Genomic DNA, 23,927 nt, shown 5'->3' on the forward strand with positions numbered 1-23,927 from the left:
TTGAAAGGACTCCTCCAGAAATGGAAACAATGCATTTCCATTCATGTAACAAAAGTATGTCAATAAAAGCACAAGCACAGTTCATCCACTGAAGCTTTGGATCTCGTTCGGGGATGAAGTGATGTCTATTCCAACAGAGAACAGTATTCGCAGGGTTTCTGTGCTGGAAGAGATTATCTGTCTCAAGCACCAAAGAGATAACCATGTCAGGAGGACCCTGAAAGACTAAGATCAAGATCCTAATTATGAGTCTGTTCTCTAATTTTTTTTTAATTATGAAAATTTTCAAACATATTGCAACACTGAAAGAAATTTATAGTAAGGGCGTGCACCACTTAGCTTCTACCGCTAACATTTTATAGTACGTGCCTGCCACATAGCTGTCCATCCACCCATCACTCTACCCTTCCATCAAGGCATCTTATATTTTTGACAAATTCCAACTGCAACGATCTATACATATGCCCCAAATATCCCAGTCGGCATATCATTAACAAAGACTCAATATTTGTTTTAATTTTTCTTTTGACATCAACTTGCATCCAATAAAATGGGCAACTCTTCAGTGTGCACTAGTTGAGCTATGACAAATGTATACATGTAAAGCACACACATGTCGCGGTATAGAACATCACCCGTACACCAGAAGTTTCCTGCATGTTCCCTCCTCATCAATCCCAGCCCACATCCTCCAACGGGCAACAATGATTGTTAATTTATTTTTCTACCATTGATTCAGTTTGCCTGTTCTAGAACTTCATGTAAGTTCACGCAATGTGTCTTCTTTTGTGTGATGCTCTTTCACTCAGCATTAAGGTTCTGGAATCCATCCACGTGACTGCACCCATCAATAGCTTGGTCTTCATCTGAATCACTGCACTATCCCACTGCATGAATTACTGTAGTTTGTTTACCCATTTTCTCACTCATGAGTAAATGGGATGTTACTAACTTTTGGATATTATGGCTAAAACTGTTAAGGGCATTCTTATCTCAGTGTTTTTGCAAATCTTTATTTTCATTTCTTTTGGATAAATACCAAGGACTGGAATTGCCTTATTACATGGTAGATTTACATTTAGTTTTTTAAAGAAACTTCCAGATCTCTTCCCAAAGAGGCTGTTCTATTAAATATTCCATTCAACAAAGTATGAGAGTTCTGGTTGCTTCAGAGCAAAATTTGGCATGATTAGTCTCTTTAATTTTAGCTATTCTAGGGGGTATGTAAAGATATCTAAGAGTGTTTTAATTTGCATTCTTCTAATGACTAATAAGCCTGAGCCATTTGTAATGTACTTATTGGCCACTTGTACGTCTACTTTGGGAAGTACCTGCTCAATTCTTTTACCCATTCTTTTCTTTTTTTCTTTTTCTTTTAATTGTTGAGTTATAAAAGTTATTTATATATTGCAGACACTAGTCTTTTCTCAGATATGCCTTTTGATATTTTATCCTGCCTATAGCTTACCTACTAATTTTTAAGATTTTATTTATTTATTTGACAGAGATCACAAGTAGACAGAGAGGCAGGCAGAGAGATAGAGAGGGAGGCAGGCTCCCCGCTGAGCAGAGAGCCTGATGCAGGACTAAATCCAAAGACCCCGAGATCACGACCCGAGCTGAAGGCAGCGGCTTAACCCACTGAGCCACCCAGGCTCCCATAATTTTTTTAATGGCCTATTTTGGCAAGCTCAATTCCTTAATTTTTTTTCTTTTTTAATTTCTGTGACCTATCTAGGAAATTTTTCCCAGTCCCAAGTCAAAAAAATATTTTCCTGTTTTCTTCTATAAGCTTTGTGGTTTTCACTTTCCTGTTAGATCCCAAAACCATCTCAAGCTAATTTTTATATATGTTATGAAGTAGAGATTGGGGTTCACTTCTCCCATATGGATATACAGTTATTTCAGAAATGTGAGTGGCTTCCTTAATGGACCAATGCTGACTCAGTGGTCTCGCAAACACGGCTGGTCACATTTTACAATTCAAGGATTTTCCATGTAATAGCCAGAATGTTTTGTCCGAAGCAGCTCATAATTTAGTGACATCAACAAGTGACAACAATTTAATGTGATACCTTCTGTATTAGCAGGAAATGTAAGTATCATAGAGGACAGAGAGGAGGGCACAGTGAAATGTATGCCATAGTCTGGCATCTGGAGAGACTTTAGGGAAGACACAACCCATGGTTTATAATTTGGTTAAGGAACTTGAGATTTTTTTTTTCCTAAGGTTTATTTTATTCACTTATTTGAGAGAGAGCAAGAGCGAGCAAGAGTGCGGGTAGAGAGGGGGGATTAGAGGGAGCAGGAGAAACAGGCTCTCTGCTGAAAAGGGAACCTGATGCGGGGCTGATCGCAGGACCCTAGGATCATGACTTGAGTCAAAGGCAGACGCTTAACCAACTGAGCCACCCAGCCATGCTGGGACTGGAGATTTTTCAGGAAGAATTTGCTCTAGGCCAAAATTTAAAATACTTTTATTTTAAGGGGCTCCTTTCTCTTCCTCTGGTGAAGCTCTCCTTGGTTGTCATCTTCTCTTTCCAAGCTGCCCTCCCTTTAAGCATACATCCTGACTTCTCAGTCTCCTCCTAAATGACCCTGTCGAGACCTTGCTAGCATTTCTTTTTCTCTTCTCACGAAGAGAAAAATGGTCAGTCCTGGGTCACTTCCCTCACTCAGTGGACTCGAGAACTGGCCATGGGCTAGAAAACGCATTTCATAAACCAATTTGCATTTTTATGTTAGTAGGTTAATTAGGATTTAGTAAGCTGCCATCACAGGAGTAAGTCCATTTTTAACTGGGTGTCCTGAAGATTTAATCACCTCAATTAATCACCACCGTAACTTCTTCAATTTCTTCATGCCTCAGTCTCTCCACCTGTAAAATGGGGATACTACTACTACTTATCTTGTGTAGATTTGGTGGGAGGGAGATTAAATAAGTTAATACATGTGAAGTGCTTAGAACTTCGCCTGGGTAAGAACTAGGTGAGTGTTTGGCATGAGAGGAGAAATCATACATGGTAGAGTGTAGGGTGGAGATATTTTGCCAAGGGTGAGGTGCCACAGGCACAGTCTTCCTTTGGCGATAGAGACCGAGGATACACAGTGGCCCACAGGAAGTCCACTGTAGTCCTGAGCCTGACCCATTCAAAACTTTTTCTTTTCCTTTTTTAAAAAAGATTTATTTATGTATTTTAGAGACACACACACACACACAGAGACTGGGGGGCAGAGAGAATCTCAGGCAGACTGCGAGCTCAGCACAGAGCCCCACTCGGGGCTCTACCCCCCCCGACCCTGAGATCACAACACTAAGAAGACAATGTGAGCGAAACTGAGTCAAGCCGCTCACCCGACTTCTGTGCCCCAAGAGGAAGGAACATCAAGCCGATAGCCAAGCTGTGGCACTGCAGTGGAGATGCTTCACCAACAACCCGCCCCATCTACTGATGAGACGCCTGCGCAAGAAGATGGAGAAACGCAACCTCAGATTGTGCCAGCAGAACTTAAACTCCAAGGAGCCTCCAATGGGAGCTTATCAGAAACGCAAAATGGAGATTTGTCTGAAGAAACAGTGGGAGGTGGGAAGGTTAAAAAAAATCCCTGAAATGGTCTGTGAGTGGGGGGCTCATCAGAAACCCAGAATGGAGAGAGAACTAAAGAAACGGTGTAAACTGTACAAGTTTAAAAAAAAAGAAAGAAATCTACCATAGTAATCAATGGAGAAGCACCAAACAGCTTCCCAATTCAGAACCAAAAAAGAGGAAGAAAAAGAGAAAAATGGTAGATGATGCCAGGCCTGATATCAAAAAAGCGAAAACTAAAGACAAAGGGGACTCTGATGAAGGGACCCAAGCTCCCGAAGAGACAGAAAAGAGTGTGGAGAAGCCGATGATCATGAAGAGGACAGCGAAGTGCCCAGCCTACCCCTAGGCAGTCCTATCCTAGGACTGATAGGAGCTTCTGAGGATACGTCCTTTGCTTCTCTTACCAATCTTGTCAATGAGAACACTCTGAGGGCAATAAAAGAAATGGGTTTTACAAAAATGACTGAAATTCAGCATGAAAGTGTCGCACTTCTGGAAAGCAGGGACCTTCTAGTGGCCGCCAAAACAGGCAGGGGCAAAACGCTGGCATTTCTCATCCCTGCCCTTGAGCTCATTGTCAAGTTTAAGGTCTTGCCTAGGAACGGAACCGGAGCTCTTATGCTCTCACCTGCTGGGAACTGGCCATGCAGACTTCTGGTGTTCTTAAGGAGCTAATGACACACTATGTTCACACCTATGGGTTGACAATGGGCAGCAACAGATTGGCGGAAGCACAGGAACTTGGTAATGGGATCAACATCATCGTGGCCACCCCAGGCCGCCTCCTGGACCCCATGCAGAATACCACAGGATTTATGTCTAAAAATCTACAGTGTCTGGTTATTGGCGAGGCTGATCGTATCTTGGAGGTTGGGTTTGAAGAGGAATTAAAACAAATTATTAAACTTCTGCCAACACGCAGGCAAACCATGCTCTTTTCTGCCACACAAACTCGAAAAGTTAAGGACCTGGCGAGGATTTTTTCGAAAAAGAAGCCATTGTATGTTGGTGTTGATGACGATGAAGCTAATGCAGCAGTGGGTGGTCTTGAGCGGGGCTATGTTGTTTGTCCCTCGGAAAAAAGCTTCCTCTTGCTCTTTACATTCCGTAAGAAGAACCGGAAGAAGAAACTGATGGTCTTCTTTTCATTCTGTAAGTCCGTGAAATGCCACTGTGAGTGGCTGAATTACATCGATTTGCCCAGTCAGTCATGGAAGGCAGAAGCAAAATAAGCATAGAGCCGCATTCTTCCAGTTCTGCAACGCAGATTCAGGGATATTGCCATGTACCGATGTGGCAGCAAGAGGGCTGGGTATTCCTGAAGTTGACTGGATTGTTCAGAATGACCCTCGAGATCACCCCAAGGAAGATAGTCATCGTGTAGGAAGAACAGCCAGAGGCCTAAACAGGAGGGGGCATGCCTTGCTCATTTTACACCCTGAAGAATTGGGTTTCCTTCCTTCCTTGAAGCAATGCAAGGTTCCATTAAGTGAATTTGAGTTTTCCTGGTCCAAAATTTCTGACCTTCAGTCTCAGCTTGAAAAATTGATTGAAAAGAACTACTTCCTCCATAAATCAGCACAGGAAGCATATAAGCCCTACATTCAAGCATATGATTCCCATTTTCTGAAACAGATCTTCAATGTTGATAACTTAAATTTGCCTCAAGTTGCTCTGTCGTTTGGTTTCAAGGTGCCTCCTTTTGTTGCTCTGAATGTGAACATGCAATGAGGGCCAGCTTAAAAAGAGAGGAGGCAGCAGTGGGTTCGGCTACCAGAAAGCCAAGAAAGTTGAGAAGTCCAACATCTTCAAACACATTAGCAAGAAGTCCTCCAGCAGCCAGCAGTTCTCCCACTGAAGACACACCTTCCTTTCGTCTTGAATAGCTTTGTCCAGAAACTGATCCCCCCCCCTCCCACCCCCCACCCGCTTTGTCCAACAAAGGAATTGTAGCTTCGGGATTGGGACTGATGGAACAGGAGTATGAGTTGGTGTGGGTTGCAAGCTCTGGGCACTGATACTTCCAGGAGATACCGCTCTTATTTGGGGATGTAAAACAGAGTTCAGTTTTTCTAGGTTGTTCAAGAGCAAAACAAGGGATCTTTTGGATTGTGTTGGACAACAGAGTATTTGAAATCTTTTGCCTCCAAATTTGTCATTGTTTTGGGGGGGTGGGGTATTTTTTAAATTTAAAATTAAATAATTAATATAAAATATATCATTGGTTTAGAGATGGAGTTAGGTGATTCATCAGTTTTCTATATGCCCAGTGCTCATCACATCACGTGCTCTCCTTAATGTCCATTACCCAGTTCAGCCTCCCTTAGAAGGCAGTGACCTGGTACACTGGGGGTGGTAATGCAAAGATTATCTCAGGCTTTTTTGTTTTGTTTTGTTTTGGCTTTTTATTGGCCCTTAACCGTAGTTATTGATCTTCTCTGAAAATGCTACTGTGTCTAGGAAGCACGTTACATTAAAGGTGGCGTTGGTTTTTTATATGCCAGCAAGCCTTTCCCATTTTTTTTTTAAGAGCAGAAAGTGTGGATTGTTTGTCATTGTTACTTGAATAAAGCACCCTTAGCAGTCCTAACATTTGTTGGAAACAGTGGGAACCCGAGATTTGAGCCTCATTTATACCAGTATAATAATAATAATAATATAAAATCCACAAGCCAGGGACGCCTGGTTGATTCAGTCAGTAGGCCATGTGACCCTTGATCTCAGGGTTCAAGCCCCACATTGGGTGTAGAGTTTACTTTAAAAAAAAATAATAATAATAATAATAAAGAAAGAAAGAAAAGAAAACGGAAAAGAAAAAAAAAAACCCACTAGTCAGTGTTTAGATATGAAATGCTGGCGCCATCTTCTGGTCATCATGGGGAAATGAGCATTAACGGTTTGGTAGCAACTCCAGGGGACTCCAGCCAGAGCCAAACCACAGGAGATCCCTGGAGCCTGAGCAGCGCAAGGTGGGAAAGACATCCTCCCGTGGTCTCCGGTGACAAAGAGCTCCATGTCAGCTTCGGGTTGCAGGTATCAACCTTCCTCAAGGCAAGGATCAAATAACCGGGATTATGTACAGAGACAGGAAAATGTAGAACTCCCTGTGAGGAGAAGCTGCTTTGTTTTCTTAACTTTTGGCCTTTAGCAAGGAGAGATGGGACAGAAGGCTCAACAGGCCTGTGAAGCACCAGGTGCCATGAGCAGAGCAGTGCGGTAGAAACTTCCCTTTGCCTTTGAAGCCCACTGAGAAGTCTGAGCCTCGGTGTTTCTGGGTTTCTTTCACATAGAGATGGCAGGCCTACTTTGTGCCAGTCACTGTGGTAGGCATTTGATGCTCAGACTCTGCAGTTTCGTATAGTATTAACCCTCTAAGCAGCAGGAAAGAGACAGCTCAGAGAGCTCAGGAAATTTGTCCAAGGCCAGCCTGTTATTAAGAGACTACACTGGTAGGGGCACCTGGGTGGCTCAGTGGGTTAAGCCTCTGCCTTCGGCTCAGGTCACGATCTCAGGGTCCTGGGATTGAGCCCCGCATCAGGCTCTGTTCAGCAGGGAGCCTGCTTCCCTTCCTCTCTCTCTGCCTATTTGTGATCTCTGTCTGCCAAATGAATAAATAAAATCTTTAAAAAAAAAAAAGAAAAAAGAAAAAAAAAAAGAGACTACACTGGTGTGCTAGGGCTGCCACAGAAAATGCCAGACTGGGTGGTTTCAACAACAAAAATGTATTTTCTCACAGTTCTGAGACTGGGAGTCTGAGATCCAGATGTTGGTAGGTTTGGGTTCTTCTGAGGTTTCTCTCCTTGGCTTGTAGATGGCTGCCTTCTTGCTGTGTCCTCACGTCACCTTTTTTCTGAACACACACACTCCTGGGGTCTCTTTGTGTGTCCAAATTTCCTCCTTTTATAAGGACACCAGTCAGACTGGATTAGGACCCCCCAATGGCCTCATTTTAACTTAATCACCTCTTTAAAGACCCAATCTCCAGTGGTCCCATCCTGAGATATTGGGGCCTAGAGCTTCAATATAGGAATTTCCAGGGAACGTAATTCAGCCCACAACAGGGACCAGGTCAGGCTTCAATCTCAGGCTTCTGACTTCAGTCATGACTCCATGGCAGCTCTGTCCTTGAGCTTTGGCAAATCATGCTTTCTTTTAGTTCCAGTGAGAGTGTAAGGTTTCTAAGAATCTAGGGAAAATCTACCATAAAAATTCAGTCAGAATGGCTCTATTTCTCATGGCTTTGTTTGAGGGTGATGAATCAAAGCAAACAAGATCTTAGGTCCAAAGTTTCACTTAAGAGTTAGGTTAACTTCCTGCTGGGGGAAAAAATAAATCACCTCTACAATTGTAGGAAAATATACCTATGTGGTCTTTTTTTCCTCTTGGTTAAGCTGATAACCAGTGCTCAGGAGCCAGTCTGACAGCACCCCCTGTACCTCAGTTAGAACAGAGCTCTTGGGTATTAGAAATGCTTCTCTCCCATGCTTGTTCAATTGCCCAGAGGAAACAAGAGCCAAACGTCCTGCTGGTGCTTCGGAATGAACTCTTGAGTTTGTTTCTCCCTCCAGTGCATGTGGAGGCCTAGGAATACCAGCTGCATCCCTGTGATATTGTTGAGACTAGCCAGAGTGGAGAGACCCAGGGATTTTTCCAGTCTTGAGACATCTGCTGGTCACCAGGGAAGGCTCTGCCATGCTAGGATCCTTTGGCTTTGGCCACTTGCCGCCATATTATCACTAAGTGAAAGAGCTTGGTGCTTCCTCTGCAGCCAGATGAAAGTTCTAGGAATTTACAGGTCTGAAAAGCACTGTGACTTTGTGGAATCACAGTTGTAACCAGGAAGAGCTGCCCAGATTCTGGGAACAGTAAGACAATTACAGGCCAGTGGAGCAGAAAGGAGTAGAGTGTTGAAATACGCTATATTCAAGTTGAGTGGTGAGTATGGAAAAGGGCAGCAGCACAACAGTCAGAAGTCTAGGGTCAGGCATATCATTGACTCTTACCAGCTATGTGGGTCTGGGTCACTTAGCCTTACTGAGTCCCATCTGAAATGGGCACAGTAGGGATGCTTCGGTGGCTCAGTTGTTAAGTGTCTGCATTCAGCTCAAGTCATGATCCCAGGGTCCTGGGACTAAGTCCCGCATCAGGCTCCCTGCTCAGTTGGGAGCCTGCTTCTCCTTCTGCCTGCTGCTCCCCCTGCTTGTGCTCTCTCTCTCTCTCTGACAAATAAATAAATAATTTTTTCTAAAGGAGTGTTTGAAATGGGGACAGTAATGTGCTCTAGACCTGGAGGCTGGCTTAATTTAAGAATCAAATGAAATCATCTGCAGGAGGATAATTTATATTCTAAATACAGTACACAGATATAACTTGTCCTTACTTTTAAATACACTCTGTCCCTTATCAGTACAACTCTCTGCACAGACTTTATTATTTTCAGATTGCTTTATAGAAATTTACATGTTTATTTTCCCTGAGTGACTTAAGTTCCATGAGGATAAAGACTATATTACTTCCCTTTCATCTTTAGCTCTAGCTTCTCCTAAGTACTCAATCTTTTTTGTTGAATGAATGAATAATATTAGCCTACAAATTTACCAAACGCAGGAGGATAATGGTGTGTTACATGAACATATAAAACAAGAAAGTCTGTCATTCTGTATCTTTCAGAGATACAGCATTGGATTATGACATTCTCTTTTCCATGTTCAGCATGAGTAATTCAGTCAGGACTTAGCGGAGCCACATAGTAAGGGTATCTGGTTTTGTTTACAGCCAAGATAAGCAGGAGTTTTCACCAGGAAACAAAAGTTCAGGTTCTTCTTGCTGTCTGACCTCTTGCCTGATGAACTCCTGCTACCTGGAGTGATGCTATCCAAACTCAGAACCAAACAGCCACAGACAAGTTTTTGGAAGAATATTTCACTACCTAAATTCTGGTGCTTTCCATCTGGAACTCAGGAACCAAAGTGGGTCCTGCAAATATCCTTGTTACCCAAATATATTCGCTTCCTCAGCTTGGATTGGGAGGATGCCCCATTCTCCAGATATATTTATAACGTTCCCTTTATCCAAATCCACAGGTGCACACACACATATATGTACAGATATAAAAGCCGAGCTTTTTCTTGATGACACCTGTCATCTCTGCTGTCCGGGATAAAGATCATCTAATATAACACATCCGAACCTTCTGCCTAATGGTGCAGTCAGAATCCATTCTGCTCTGGGAAGGACCTGAAACGATGGAGCTGTAGGGACCAGCCTGACGCTGCTTCTCAGGACTCACTGTCCCTACGGAAGGAACAAACCTTTGCAGGCCACCTCTGAATCCCTAGCACCTAGCACAGCCTCATTCTCCTTTAATGCTTTCTAAATGAGTGAGTACTAGGGCCAGCTGTGAAGGGTGGGGGACAAGTATGTGTTGTGATCACACAGCAGAAATGAAGACACTGCTGTTGGCTTAAAGGGCTTTGCCCTAGCACCAACACTGAGCGAGTATTTATGGTCCACTAGATATTTTAACAAAGTATTTACAAACCCTTTGGCCACGTTTAATGCAAACTGCCCCTAATGCACAGCTTTTTCAAATATAAGTTTTTTAGTTTTTTGTTTTATTGTTATTCTAAAATCTTCAAGCTATACGATTTTACTGCTCTTTATTCAGAAGGGAATCGAGACAAGTTTTATTAAAACAAAAAACAAAAGAGGGATGCCTGTTTGGCTCAGTTTGTTAAGTATCTGCCTTTCACTCAGGTCATGATCCCAAGGTGCTGGGATCGAGCCCCATGTTGGGCTCCCTGCTCAGCAAGGAGCCTGCTCTCCCTCTGTCTGCTGCTCCCCCTGCTTGTGTGCGCTCTCTCTCTCCCTCTCTGACAAATAAATAAAAATCTTGAACAACAACAACAAACCTCACTTGTGGGGGAGAAGCAAGTTCTTACCTATGAACCAAAGTGTTCTTGAGGCCACCAACCAGGCCTCGGGCGATGGTCTTCACTCTGGGGGTGAGAATGGCTTGAGAGACGTGGAAGGAGCCGCGCGGGGCCCGCTCACTCAGAGTGGTCTCCAAGAAGAGGATGAGTTTGCGCACACTTGTGGTGTTCGCCCAGGGCGCTGGGATCTTCTTTCCGGGCCACAGGAAGGGGTATTGCTTGTAGAAGGGACAGTGATAGAAAATAAGAACCTGAAACATTCAAAACAGAAAAAGGAGAACAATTCATGAATAAGCTGAATGTCAGTTCCTTGGCTTTGCCCTGATTGTAGGAATAAAGGCAAACAAATATAAGCATGTAGAAATTCAAGAATTGTATGTATGTATATATATATATATATATATATATATATGGAGAGAGAGAGAGAGAGAGAAACCAATAAGCAAAGATTTTAGTACTTCTGTATGTCTGACTTTGAAGATGCTTTGTTTTTGTCACGAAACTCCTCTGGAAGGATGATAAAATCCTGAACCCCTTCTCAGATCACATTTTAAATGAATGTATAAGATAAAATTGGATTACAAAGGAAATCAATGAGACCAAAATATAGCTATCAGTAGATTATCAACTTGTAATAAATTAGTGTACATGCTTCATAATAATACATTAAATAAAAGTACTGTGTTGTAAGTTTACTAAGTTCCATCATTTTGAGTTAATGATGAGTAAAAATGATATTTCAAATAACTGAAATGTGATACGGAAATACCTGTGATTTCTATGGGGACAAAATCACGGGTAGGGCCGATACTTATGTGGTTGAGTGCCTGCGCTCATCATCAATGGGTATATGAATTTTCAGTTAGAGGTGAGAAGGAAGAAGTATGAAGATTTTTCCTATCCAAATCCACAGACTGCTTAAATCCTGCCCATGCCCCGCCCCTTGGGGCTCTGAGCCCCAGATGGAGGGCCCTGTGGCCAGTGCTGTCTGCAAGGGAGGACTCCTAGGCTCTTGAAATTGACGCTCCCAGGGTTGAGACCAACACCTTGCACTAATCTGGGACTACCCTGAGCTTCAATCAGGGAAGCCGACTGAACGACATAACCCTTCCCAGGAGGGGGTGGGAAGGCGGTATTCCAGGAAAGACAGACTTCCAGGAGGCGGTGGGTCTTCAGTGGGACCCCTCGGGGCTGGTGGTGATTTTGAAAATAATTAGTGAGCCAGATCCACAGCATTAATTAGTTTCTGGGAGGCAGCTGAGGGACGGGGAGTTGCTATTTTCATTGTCCCAATTCAGAGTTCTGCTGCTTAGGTTTCTAGAAGTTGTCTATTTTTCCCTGCTCCCAAACACCAGTAATCTCTTCCTGGAGGAATGTCCAGCATGTTTACACTCCCTGGACTGCCATGGTCGGATAGCTGGCCCTAGAGCGTAATCCCCCAGGCACCTGAGAAGCAGGGCTCTGAATGCGTGTCCGGTTTCCAATGTGCTGAGCTCATGACCAAGGTGACTAACTGCTCCTGTGGACCCAGAGCAAGGGCGCATCAGGCTGGGTGCACCCAACAGGCTAATAGTTGTTGTTTTTAATGGTGTTGAGTAATGTCTGACTGACTGCTAATGATGCCTGTGGTAAACACGTGTGTTAATGAGGTTAATCACAGGCTCATGGTAAGCAGATTGTCAGGGAGATTGGCAGGATTCCCTGCTGCTGGTGTAATTGGCTAGCTGGGAGGCTGGGGTCTCCTGCCTCCGAAAGGGAGGTCAGCTGTCCTGTGACATGGACGGCGGCAGTGAGATCCTTCCCTGTCGGGCCATTTTCAGAGCTGCCCGACCCCTGAGCGTTGTTACGGCTGTTCTCTCTACTCTCCCTTAGAGAAGGTGCAAATAGGACAAGCTGTAGAAAAGGGGCTCTAGGCCTTTCCTCGAGTGCCTGAGCAATCTGACCGCAGGGTTAGAAGGAGGAGTTCTGTTTACACGAGGACCTCAGTCCAGCAAACCAACTGTTATTCTAAGGGATTCTAGGGGCAGTGACTTCTGCCCTAGGGCCTGTGTTTTGCATCTGCCTCCCTGCCTTGCTCTGCCATCTTTTTCTCTGAAATACTCTCCCCCACCCAGCTCAGCAACTTATGTTCAGTTCTTCTCCGGAGACTCAGATTTGAAATCTACTTTCTTTTGAAAATTATTCCTTGACTGACTATCTCTTATTCTGATGGGTCCTTTCCTGGAGGCTCCTGGACTAGAGATCTATGCTAGGTACTATTTTTCAACTGATTGCTTACAAACCCCTTTCTTTATACAGTACCTCTGAGGCAGTTTTACTTTGCCACTGTGTTTTGGTTGTTTTTTTATGAGTGTTAAGGACTCTTACCTTTTCATTAAGATTCAAAATATTGCCAAACCGTAGATTAAGTCTTCTAATTCATCGTACCTCAAAACCCACAGCCATGATGTACACCTATTAGTGAGCTGTGATGTCATTGTTACATGTAGTTAATGAAATTTGACTGAATGGTAGTATACTTCTTGCTATGAAACTGCAGTGATAAAATAATCAGGGGGTTCCCATGCAAGGCAGCTCTTTACATAATGAAGATTTAAAGTTTAACCACCAGTAGGGCCCTGCTTCCAGCAGGGGGTAGATCACTGATGGCTGTGAGGTCTCCATTTAGCTTTTAGGAAGAGACATGGCAGGGAAAAGCTGTGGAGAGCAGGAAGAGCAGGGAGAGCCTAGAATCCAAATGGATGACATTCTCCCTTTTTCTGACAGGTCATCACAGAGTCTCTCCTTCATAATTTTTGGAGTAGCTGTAGTTGGAAGACACAGATTAGTCCATATTTAAAAGCAAGTATGGCTCACCACTCTGCTGCTAGAAATTCACAGTCCCCCTCATCATTATTCCTGAAGACACCCGTTACTCCCGCAGACTTCCAAACAATTTGGTGTGCAACATGGCAGTCCATACAGGACACTATCTGTGCGTAAAATTATAAAGCTGTATTTATAACAGATATCTGATTGACAAACTTAGCTATACTGAGATTTAACCTTATCCGAATCCCACATTCAAAAGCCCTTCTTCAGATCTACAGCCCTTTATCATTCTCTGAAACCTCTGAGACCCTCCGATAACACAGGCTCATGAATAAAGAGAAGGGGTGTTTATTATAATGATCTATGCTCCTCGTTGTGAAAACCACCAAGATGAGGGGAAGGCCCTGGGATGGCATCAGGAGCCGTGGGGAGCAAACAGCCGATGACTCTACCTCGGCTCTTGCCACTCACTAGGAACGTTCTCTCCGGCAAGTTGCTTAGTCTCTCTATGCCTCAGTTTACTCCTCCGTAAAATGAGGGTAACAAAACACCTATCTCACAGTGTTGTGGAGAGGATTCAGTGTGCTAATCCATGTACCTAGCACAGTATAAAGGCTCAATAAAGGTTAGCTATCAAGGTGACCTTGTCATTCCTATTATTTCATATTGTAAGAGGGACTCCACTGAGGAAAAAAAAAATTCTCCAAATTAGACTTGTGAGTCTGAAAAGATATCTAGCCAGATTGGGAGCAGAGGTGTGATAAACATTTGGCCAGCCATCATTACAAAGTTTTAGTGAGGAAAAGTGGCTTAGGTAAGTTTTAATAGATCCTGAGATCTAACTCATTAGCTCCTGTGGCGTCAAAGGTTTTAGCCCTTTCAGAGGCGCGCAAACCCCCCTGGGGTTTCCAGTTCCTCAGGCCAAACCTGGGAGTCATCCGTGAAGCCCGTTTCTTTTGTGCCCTGAATCCCATCGATTGGAAAACCCTGTTGGCTCTACCTTCTGATAGATTCTAAATCTGATCACTTTCCCCATTGTCTTCCTACCAGCTACAGAGACCCCGTTACCATGTAATTCAGGACACAGCACCCTGTACAGAACCTTCCTCGCTCAGAGTGAAAGCCTGAGTTCCCACCCCACCGTCCATGATCTCTGACCCCCTTCCGCTGCTCTGCTCTCCAGCCCCATGGCCCCTGCGTCTCCCCAAAGAGAACCAGGCAGTGGAGGGTTCCTCTGCTGGGAAAGCTCTTCCCCAAACAGGCACATGATTAACTCCCTTGAACATCTACCCTGATCAACCTATTTAAAATCGATACCAACCCTCCAACCTACAGAACTTTGGTTCCTTCCAACCATGCTTACCTTTCTGTTTTCATCACTCATATCACTTTTAGCATTTTATGTAATGTATTTATTATGGCGATTATCTACGATCTCTTTCTTACACCTGAATGAAAGCTCCACGAAGGCAAGGATCTTTGTTTTATTTACTAATTTATCCCAAGTGCCTGGACTGGTGCTCAGCACACACCTGGTATTCATGAATATTTGCAAGTGAATAATCTTTAATTGATTTTTAATTGAAAGGTCTTCCCCAAGTTCAAAAATAGTTGCCTCTTTAAGATGCGTTGGTTAAGGCACCTATGAGTAAGCAAACAACTATGAAAGAAAGGGATTTGCTTGCTTTCTTTTGTTAAAGAGCATCTAAATTGGAGACTGATCTTTCTCAAAGCTCCCCTCACCCCCCAGTGTCTCATACTGTGGGATCTGGGCAGCATGTATCTGAGGCCCACATTCCTTTTCCTGACTATGCCCCTCAAGGCCTCGCTTTGGGGTTTCTTCCAGGCTTAAGGGACCTGGGACAGCTCTCAGGCCTGGATCCCTTTGTTGGGCTCTTCCTTCAGTCTCTCAAGCCAAGCCCCCAAATCTGTTAAAATAGCCTTTTCAAATATTAACAGCTCTGAGATGAATCACTTCCATGCTTATGTCAGCTAATGTAGGGATTATCTGACAGTGAGTTAAAGGCAGGATGGACTCCCCATCCTTCAGGGGAACTAGGGGCCTGAAAAGGGATTCCAGGGGAGATAGGAAGAAAAAAAAGCGGGGGGCAATCACCAGGGGGTCCAATTTCATGAAGCTGCCCTGGGCTGGTTCTGGCCAGGCCACTCAAATTCAGATACTTCCAACAGGCTGCCCAATCAATCGTAACTATCTGGCAGGTGTTAATCCCAGTTCACTGGTGCCCAAGAACTAGTGGGTATATCTGAGTCTGAAGCTATCCGAGAGTCCAGGACCCAGGGAGAATCTGTGTTGCCTTCTAGCCTAAGCGCCCGGGGTAAGCTGCCTTTTCTGGCTGAAAAGGCAGAAAGAGCCCTGCTGCCCTTGCAAGTGGGTCTGTCTCCTCTCACCTGGCACTTCTTCTCCCACAGGGCTCGCAGCGTCATGCTCTCCACACTGCAGGCGGAGCACAGCTTGTTTCCAAAGGCCTCCTGGATTCGGAGAACCAGGCGCTTGTGGTGGGCCTCATCCATGGCGTAGAAGTGGTTGAAATCCAGGAAGACGATCTCCTGGGGGTGTTGGGTCAGAAATGAGTCAATCTCCATCAGCCCATCCCAGACCTTGATGCCAAAAAGTCCGTGAATGAAGTAGATCTCCTGGTCGGCATCCCCGGGTTTGGAAGACACACGCAGGTCGAAGTAGCGGATCCCGGCTTCCAGCTGCTCTCGGAAGGTCAGGTTCTGCGTCACGGACCACTTCTTCATGAGCTTCTTCACCAAGGAGATCCTGGCCAGGCGTTTGATGGCTGCGGTTTGGTCAGGGCCCACCGGGGACTTCTCATCGACCCAGTAGCTGAACGAGTCATGGGAGCCTGCGTGGAGAGCAACAAAGGTGGGGAACCAGGTGAGACCAGAGCTGGGAAAAATGAACCCGCCCATCAGGAAGCGGCAAAAAACTAGCAAACACACACAAAAATGTCAATAAATACTTGCATAAATTTTCAAGCTTGCTAGACTAGAAGGAAGCACAAATTAAAGTAAGGTAGTCTTATTAGCAGCTTGGTAGGCCTGAAGTACCGGCTCTAATTCTCACAGACGACTAGCGTGAGGTGAATTACTAAATGCCCTTTTGGAAAGCTCCTTAGAAACGGGTTTGGAAAGAGGAGCTTTAAAATATTCATACCACTTGATCTAGTAATTTCATTTCAGGAACGCTCTTCTGGGGAAAGAAATTAATGTTGGGAAAACAAAGATGTTTGCTACAGAATATTCATAGTAAGACAAACTGGAGGTTGCCTAAGTGTCTCTTACGGAAGAAGGCTCCAGGCCGGCAGATCCGCTTTATTCATGCGGTCCGTGAAGCAAAGAGGAGAACCCCGCATCTAGCTCAGTAATTCTGGGACAGGCGTTTACATTCTAGGAAAGGCAGATTGTTAGAAATCAACTGTTATTATGTCTACTATTCTTTATGCTCTTGTACATACACTATTTTACTATCGTGAAAACCTGAGTCAGTAGGAATGACTTCTTGACAAATCAGGTCATCATTTTTAAGAGCTCAACACAGCTTACTTAGATGGCCTTCTTTTTGGACACATATCTTAAAAGCCAAATCTGTCCTTAAATGGTCAAATATGGATTCTTTTCCTCTGCCTGAAAGAAAAGAGGGTAGTTCCCCTCCCAGGCACTGCGGTGATCTTATGGTTACAAAGTTCAGGAGACCATGAGAGACACAGTTCTAACTATGATGAGGAAACACTTCAGTAGTAGTAACTCAAGGTGAGAATGATCTTTAACAAATATCATTCATTGGTCATTGGTTTCTTGTAAATTGACGTGGAAACTGCCCTTCTTCCAACCCAACCAGCTCCGTTCTTAAAGACTTCCCATTTTAGAAACAGATTTTTAAATTCCTACTAGCTGGCTGTTATCAATTATTTTTTTGACTTAATTTTAAATACATATTATTTCCATGTTCTTTCAAATAAATCAATCTTCTCAGAAATAGAGCAAAAGAAGAAAAACAGGAGATGATCAGGCACGTTTTATTTGTATGTAGCCTCTAGAAAAGGGAGGATACTCATTAACTATTAAGAAAAAGCATGTTTATTAATCCTTAGGCAAAGTCAATTTTGCAAGCGAGAAAATTACTAGCATATTTCAGGTTAAAAAAAAAACAATTGCCATTACTAATAGAAATGTGGAGCAAATCCCCTTGGATTTTCCGTATTGGTTGTCTCTGTTAATGAGACTCACAGGATACTTGCCTAATGCTCTGCTTGCTTTGGCCTGTACAGAAATGGGAAATCTTTTTACCTCCTCATTGAGAGATTTATTATGAATACCTTACACATGGATGGTGAACAGCCAGTTCTCCTTTCTTTTTAAATTATACTAGTGGCCCAGCTGTTCAGGATGGAGTGTGTGAAACAGTGCGAGGCCCACACTGAACTTAATTCTTCCCTGGGTCTCAGGGAATAGTCATTACCCAGGCACGGAGAAGCGACAAATTCCCTCTGGTTCCCTCTTGCTGGTGCCAAGCCCAGTCTCATCTCCGCAGGGAGATGTGCTAACAACCTCCAGCGGCTCTTCTCTGTGCCCCAGGGTTGTGCAGCAATGTGACAGCGATGGGGCCCCAGAGACCATTTCTGGATACACAGGGACATGCGTGCTGCCCAGGGATGGCTGTGTATATTCCCAAGGAACACTCAATTTCTGTCTCTTTGTTCCCCTCTCCATTTCCTCTTTTCCTTTCTGACGTCCTATGTCCAGTGCCACCCCTGGACAGGAGAGGACACGACAATGGAGCCGATTGTTTGCAGAATGTTTTATGGCATTGTCCTACCCAGGCCTACCTACAGCAGTCAAAACTGCTGTCACTCATTAAAAACAGGAGTTTTTGCTTTTCTACTTGTTTTTTTTTTCTCCTCTGGGAAGCTTTTACCTCATACAGAGTGAGTGAAGTCACATTCAGGCCTGAGTGCATTTAACTATCTCTTTTTCGATACATGGAATAAAAATGCCCTCCCCTCTCCTGCACATAGAATAATTAGAAATTATGCACTCTGCTAATAGTACATATACAAAGAAAATCCTAATGCTTTAAAGCCCAAATTCATTAGCAAAATTTCTTCTTCTCCCTAGAGTTGATGGAAGTTATTTTACTTTATAAGACTGTTGACAGAACTACCTCTCCCCCTCTGGCCTGGCATGCATGCATTAAACTCATGCACTCCACCAGAAGAGGAGGAAGAGCCTCTGTTAACGACCCCTTGCCTTATTTCTATGAGAACTACTGCATGGGAATTAGGGAGGGCAGCTCCAGGAGCGGCTCCTGCTGGTCAGTTTTATGACAAGGTTCGAAGAAATTTAGGAGCTCCTCCTGCTGTAAGTTCTGCCATGGAAAGTATTTTTGCTGCTTCCTTATTTTTGCTTTATCACCTGGCAGTACCTTCTTCACTCACCCCTTCACGCATCTTCACTCACCCCTAGCTTCTCTCTGGAACCTTCCATCCCCTTATGTTCTGTGATGCATACTTCTAGACATTCCTATCTGTTAACCACTCTTGTTCTTTTTCCTTTGCTGGCTTCTCTTCTTCCGTGTCCCCAGACTTAAATATTTCCCAAGGATCTGTTCTCTATTTGCTTCTTTTCCCCCTCCAGGGGTTTCATCCGCTTCCTAGGTTTATCATAGCACCTTTGTGAGGATGACACCAAAATCTTCATTTCAAGCTCAAACTCTTCTAAGTTCCAAATTTGTTTCCAGTTTCCTGCTGCGGTCTCCCTCCTTGATGGCCCACTCACACAACAGATGACAGATTTGAGTCCACCTGCTCATGCTGTCCCTCTTACCCCATAAAGTGACTCCTGAATTTCTGCCCACAGTTCAGTGACCTGAACTTGACACCTTGGATTCTATTTCGATTCTGCCCCACCCCCACCCCCACTCTTCGTCCACCCAGTGAGCAAAACTTTACCTTTCACTTTTGCAACATATATCACACCCGTCTCTTCTTTAAACTTCAACTAACACCCCCCTTGTTCATACACTCATTATCTGTCACATGATCAGGACCAAAAAGACCCTAATATAATCCCTTCCATTCCAGCCTCTCTCCAATCTGTTCATGTTTGAAAGCTAATCATCTCAAGATACAGTGCTGATCATGTCTCTTCGTCCTTCCTCCCTCCCCAACCAGATCCCTACTCTGAGCACTGTTGTTCAGGAGTCTTCAGTATGGCCCCAGTGTGTCATGTTAGACTCATCTCTCACCAGGTCTCCACACACAAGCCGACATCTGCTGATGTACAGTGTACCCGGACGGGAGACCTCCTCCTGGACTTAATTTTCCATAAAATATTCTCTCACTCTAACCCAGTCTACGAATTCTCCCCCAGCATTTATAACCCGTATTGGGCAAACTGCTTACCCCATGTCTGTCTCCTCCTTTTCTTCTGCCTCATTGTGATTTGACTTCTATTTCCCCCCAACCTGAGAGCCCAGGGTCTACTGGCTCTACTTCTCCTTCAGCTATAAGCAAGGGTGTTATGTGCACGCTCATCTGCGGAATTCTTAATTATAACTACTTGAAGGCTGTTAGGATCACGGTGGAGGCACATTTTCTGTCTATACATGCAGATCATGTGCACAGCCCAAAATGGACATGGAGATATTAACATGATATTTTTCTAATATACTTTTTGAATATCAACAAATGCTTTTCTTTTCTCCAGTATTTCTCATTTATAGAGTGGACTCAATAAGGTTTTAGGAACTAGTAGACATCAAATGTTAGATGACTGTTTTTCAGACTCTGGGTAGGGAATTTTGTTGTCATCTCAGGGACAATCCATACAGAGCAGCAAGTTCGGCGACACAACTCCTCTTTCATCTTCTACACTCAGTAGATTGCTAGCACCCCTAATTTTAGCCCTACAAGGGTGAAGGCTTTTCCTCCAATTTTTGGAAACTTATTTTTCTACAATCATTTCATTTTCACAATTACTACTCTTTCTCTTCCTTACAGAGTCAACAGGCATTGCAAATGTTTCCTTTTCCCCTTTTTAGGTGTACAAGCCATGGATAATATGTGAAAAAGCACTTTGTACTCTGAAGCAGTGATTCTCAACCTTGAGTGCACATCCAAATCCTCTAGGGGAGTTTTGTGGGTTTTGTTTTGTTTTGTTTTTTAAGATTTTATTTATTTATTCATGAGAGATACACAGAGGGAGAAAGAGAATGGGGGGTGCAGAGGGAGAAGCAGGCTCCCCGCTGAGCAGAGAGCCCAATGCAAGACTCGATCCCAGGACCCTGGGATCATGACCTGAGCCGAAGGCAGTTGTTTAGCCGTCTGAGCCACCCAGGTGCCCTCGGGAGCTTTTAAAAACACCAATGCCCCTGACCCCACCCAGACCCACAGAGTCAGAATCTCTCTGGGGTGGGAGTTGAAACTGGAAGACTTGAAAAGCTTCCAGGTGATTCTGCTGGGCACTCAGGCTTGACACCTGCTGCCATACATAGAAGAGCATCCTTTCCTAACAAGCTCTCTGACTTCTGGGATCTCCTATTCTGATGGGTCTTCTAGTACTTTCAGATCTTCAAATAATAATTTGGTGGACTGCATTTCCCATATCCTCAGCCTTCTTTTCATTCCAGAAATTCATGCTTCCTATCTTTTGACCAACAAAATAACCATTGCTTGTTTGTGAAGAGGAAAAATATCAGGAGGACTTACTTTCTTTATCATGCTTTCTAGTAAGTGATTAAATAAGGTTATTTAAGGTTAATAAGGGCCCTTGAGATACGGGCTGGGTTACAGAGTTCAGAATGAAGTCATTGTGGCAGCAAAACCACGAGGAAAGAGATTTGAATGGGAAGAAGACAATAAGCTGTGTGCTCAATGTTTTTTCTCCTACATACCATTAGATTCCAAGATTAAGAGGCCAGGTACAGGAAAATGAGCTGGCCTTCTGACGACCAGGGACAACCAGTTTGCTCTTTATCTGGAACACCAGTTGCTACTTTTCTTCCTGAGGTTTGTTACGTGGGAACTAGGAGATCTCAAGTGAATGTACAGCAGTTTTTAGTCACAGCATTTTCATTACCCATTTCTTGTAATTTAGGGAAGTAGCCATTTTTTTTTCTGAACTCACTTAATTAAAAAGGATTTAAAGCAAGCTTCTTGGGAACATGGTCTCTAAATAAAACAGGAAATCAAACCACACACCCTGCAATGAACATTTCATTAGAGCCATGTCATCTGAAATGACATGGTGACACACTTACAGCCAGGAAGGGAAGACAGAGACAAGAGTTAAGGGAATAATAGGAGAAAGAGAAACTCCTTATCACATTTCTGGGTGGCACTGGGCAAGTGGGGATAGTGACCCCATGTCAAAGAACTTCTGACCTCACATACTTAAGAAAATTTCTTTTCTCCACCACCTGCCTTTGGCGAGCCCTTCTAATTTTGAAGCCCATCATCCCCCTCCAAGCTTATTCACTGAAACCCACACCCCCACCCCATGTTCACTCACACAGCATTAATGTCTCCTGTGCCCCTAGGCTATGCATTCTCAGTGGGGTGGCACCGCCCCAGGGGACAGAAATCTTTCTTGAGGGATGAAAAAATTCCTTCTCTTTTTATGTATAAAGCACAGATGTATATATACACAGTACTTAAACAGATATACAGTATTTCTGTGGCATTAATATATCATTGTTTGTGGAGGGAGAGAAAGTAGTAAACGGGACAGAACTGGCTAAAAAGACTCCATAGTGATAAAAAACAAAATGCTGAGAAATAGCACTCTAGACTGAACTCTCCAGTAATCAAAGGGACATCTGACTCGTCTGGGCTGGACCTCTGGCCCTAAACCTTTTATATATTTATTTTTTTCATTTGTTTCAAGTTTTTATTTAAATTTTAGTTAACATATAGCCTAATGTTAATTTCAGGTATAAAATATAGTGATTCAACACGTACATATAACGCCCAGTGCTCATCACAAGGCCCTCCTTAATCTCCATCACCCATTTAACCCAACCCCTCACCTACCTGCCCCTTTTTTGATCCATAATCATCATGTCTCTCAATGCCTCCAGCAATTGCTTCCCACTGGACACCCATCCGTAAGTTGCCTCAGTACTGGAAGGTTCTCTTCCCTGCTGCCAGAACGCCAATGAGTTGGGAACCGATTCAATTCCCTCTTTCCCAGTTATCTTTTAAGGATTTTATTTATTTATTTGAGAGGGGGAGAGAGAAAGTGAGCATAAGAGTGCAAGAGCAGGGGGAGGGAGAAGCAGACTCTCCAGCTGAGCAGGGAGCCTGACAAGAGTCTCCATCCCAGGACCTGCAGATCATAACCTGAGCCAAAGGCAGATGTTTAACAGACTGAGCCATCCAGGTGCCCCTCTAGTTATCTTTCAAATATTCCCACTAGGCATCTCCAGGTCCAACAAGTCATTTCTCTGCCTCCTTAGCTGCAAAGGACCCAGATTTGACGTTTCTTTTTTTTTTTTTTCTTTTAAGATTTTATTTATTTATTTGACACAGAGAGAGAGAGAGAGAGAGAGATCACAAGTAGGCAGAGAGGCAGGCAGAGAGAGTGGGGGAGAGCAGGCTCCCTGCTGAGCAGAGAGCCCGACATGGGGCTCGAGCCCATGACCTGAGCTGAAGGCATAGGCTTTAACCCACTGAGCCACCCAGGTGCCCCAAGACTTGACGTTTCTAAGATGTCAATGTAGCAAGAAGAATGTTGAGTCCTGAGACCTAACTTAATGAATTAGCAGAGTGCTGAATGAGCTAATGGAGAGTTCCCACGGTGGGTACGAGCATGGAGTCTGGTGCCAGGCTGCTTAAGTTCATAATCCTGGCACTACTGTTTACTAGCTATGTAACTGAAATGTTGTGTCTCAGTTTCCTCATTTGTAAAATGGGGATAACAACTGTACTAACATTAATTGTTTGTGGTTAAGGTGAAATGATTAACTCCCCGGTAAGCACTTGGAAGAGTCCCTGACCCAGGGACTTGGAAGAGTCCCTGACCCAGAATGAGTTCAAACACATCATCACTATTGTTATTTCACTCTCAAGGAATTTTTGTGTCATCTTCCACTTGGATGATGATATCTGGTTTTTAAACAATGTTGTCAAACCTCATTAAAGATTTATATTCAGAGATCTGCTGTGGCAGTTAAATGGGAAAAATGAAATTAGCATTTGACTGGTTTATTTTAGGTTACCAACATCAAAGCCAACATCAAAAAGAGCAAGTTCAGATCACAGTATTTACAGTTTAAGTGTAAACTGACACTAAACATAAAATAATAAATTATCTCCACTTAGCAACTGAGGAATGTCAATAACTCAGGAATAAATAAACATACTGACTACACAATTTCAAAGTAGGAGAGAGAAAGTTCCATGGATATTCTTGAACTTTCTGTTTTTAACATCATAGAATTACATATCCTCAAGAGAGTTTTATACAAGAACAGTTATAGAAAAACAAATCCAACCTCTTTCTAAAAACATGTTAGGACATTTTGGGAGAGCAAAAGCCTATAATCCATTATTTGAAATGGAAAAAAAAC

At 43.6% G+C, this 23,927-nt stretch overlaps 1 protein-coding gene and 1 pseudogene across 2 annotated transcripts in view; one reads left to right on the forward strand and one right to left on the reverse strand.

Annotated features, from left to right (window-relative positions):
• The window catches only part of PLCXD2 (phosphatidylinositol specific phospholipase C X domain containing 2), a 57,386-nt gene that overhangs the window by 6,210 nt on the left and 27,249 nt on the right, over window positions 1–23,927 (reverse strand). For both annotated transcript variants that reach the window (XR_009351140.1, XM_059164194.1), the window contains exons 2-3: window positions 15,743–16,203; window positions 10,532–10,773 (exon numbers count right to left, since the gene is read on the reverse strand). Coding sequence is in view for 1 of the 2 variants with exons in the window: in XM_059164194.1 (XP_059020177.1) it covers window positions 10,532–10,773; window positions 15,743–16,203 (703 nt within the window). In the remaining variant the exon portion in view is untranslated. The remainder of the gene's footprint in view (window positions 1–10,531; window positions 10,774–15,742; window positions 16,204–23,927) is intronic.
• Window positions 122–5,448, forward strand: LOC131826041 (ATP-dependent RNA helicase DDX18-like; annotated as a pseudogene).

The sequence above is a fragment of the Mustela lutreola genome, chromosome 2 (assembly GCF_030435805.1).
Source record: "Mustela lutreola isolate mMusLut2 chromosome 2, mMusLut2.pri, whole genome shotgun sequence".
Lineage (NCBI taxonomy): Eukaryota > Metazoa > Chordata > Mammalia > Carnivora > Mustelidae > Mustela > Mustela lutreola.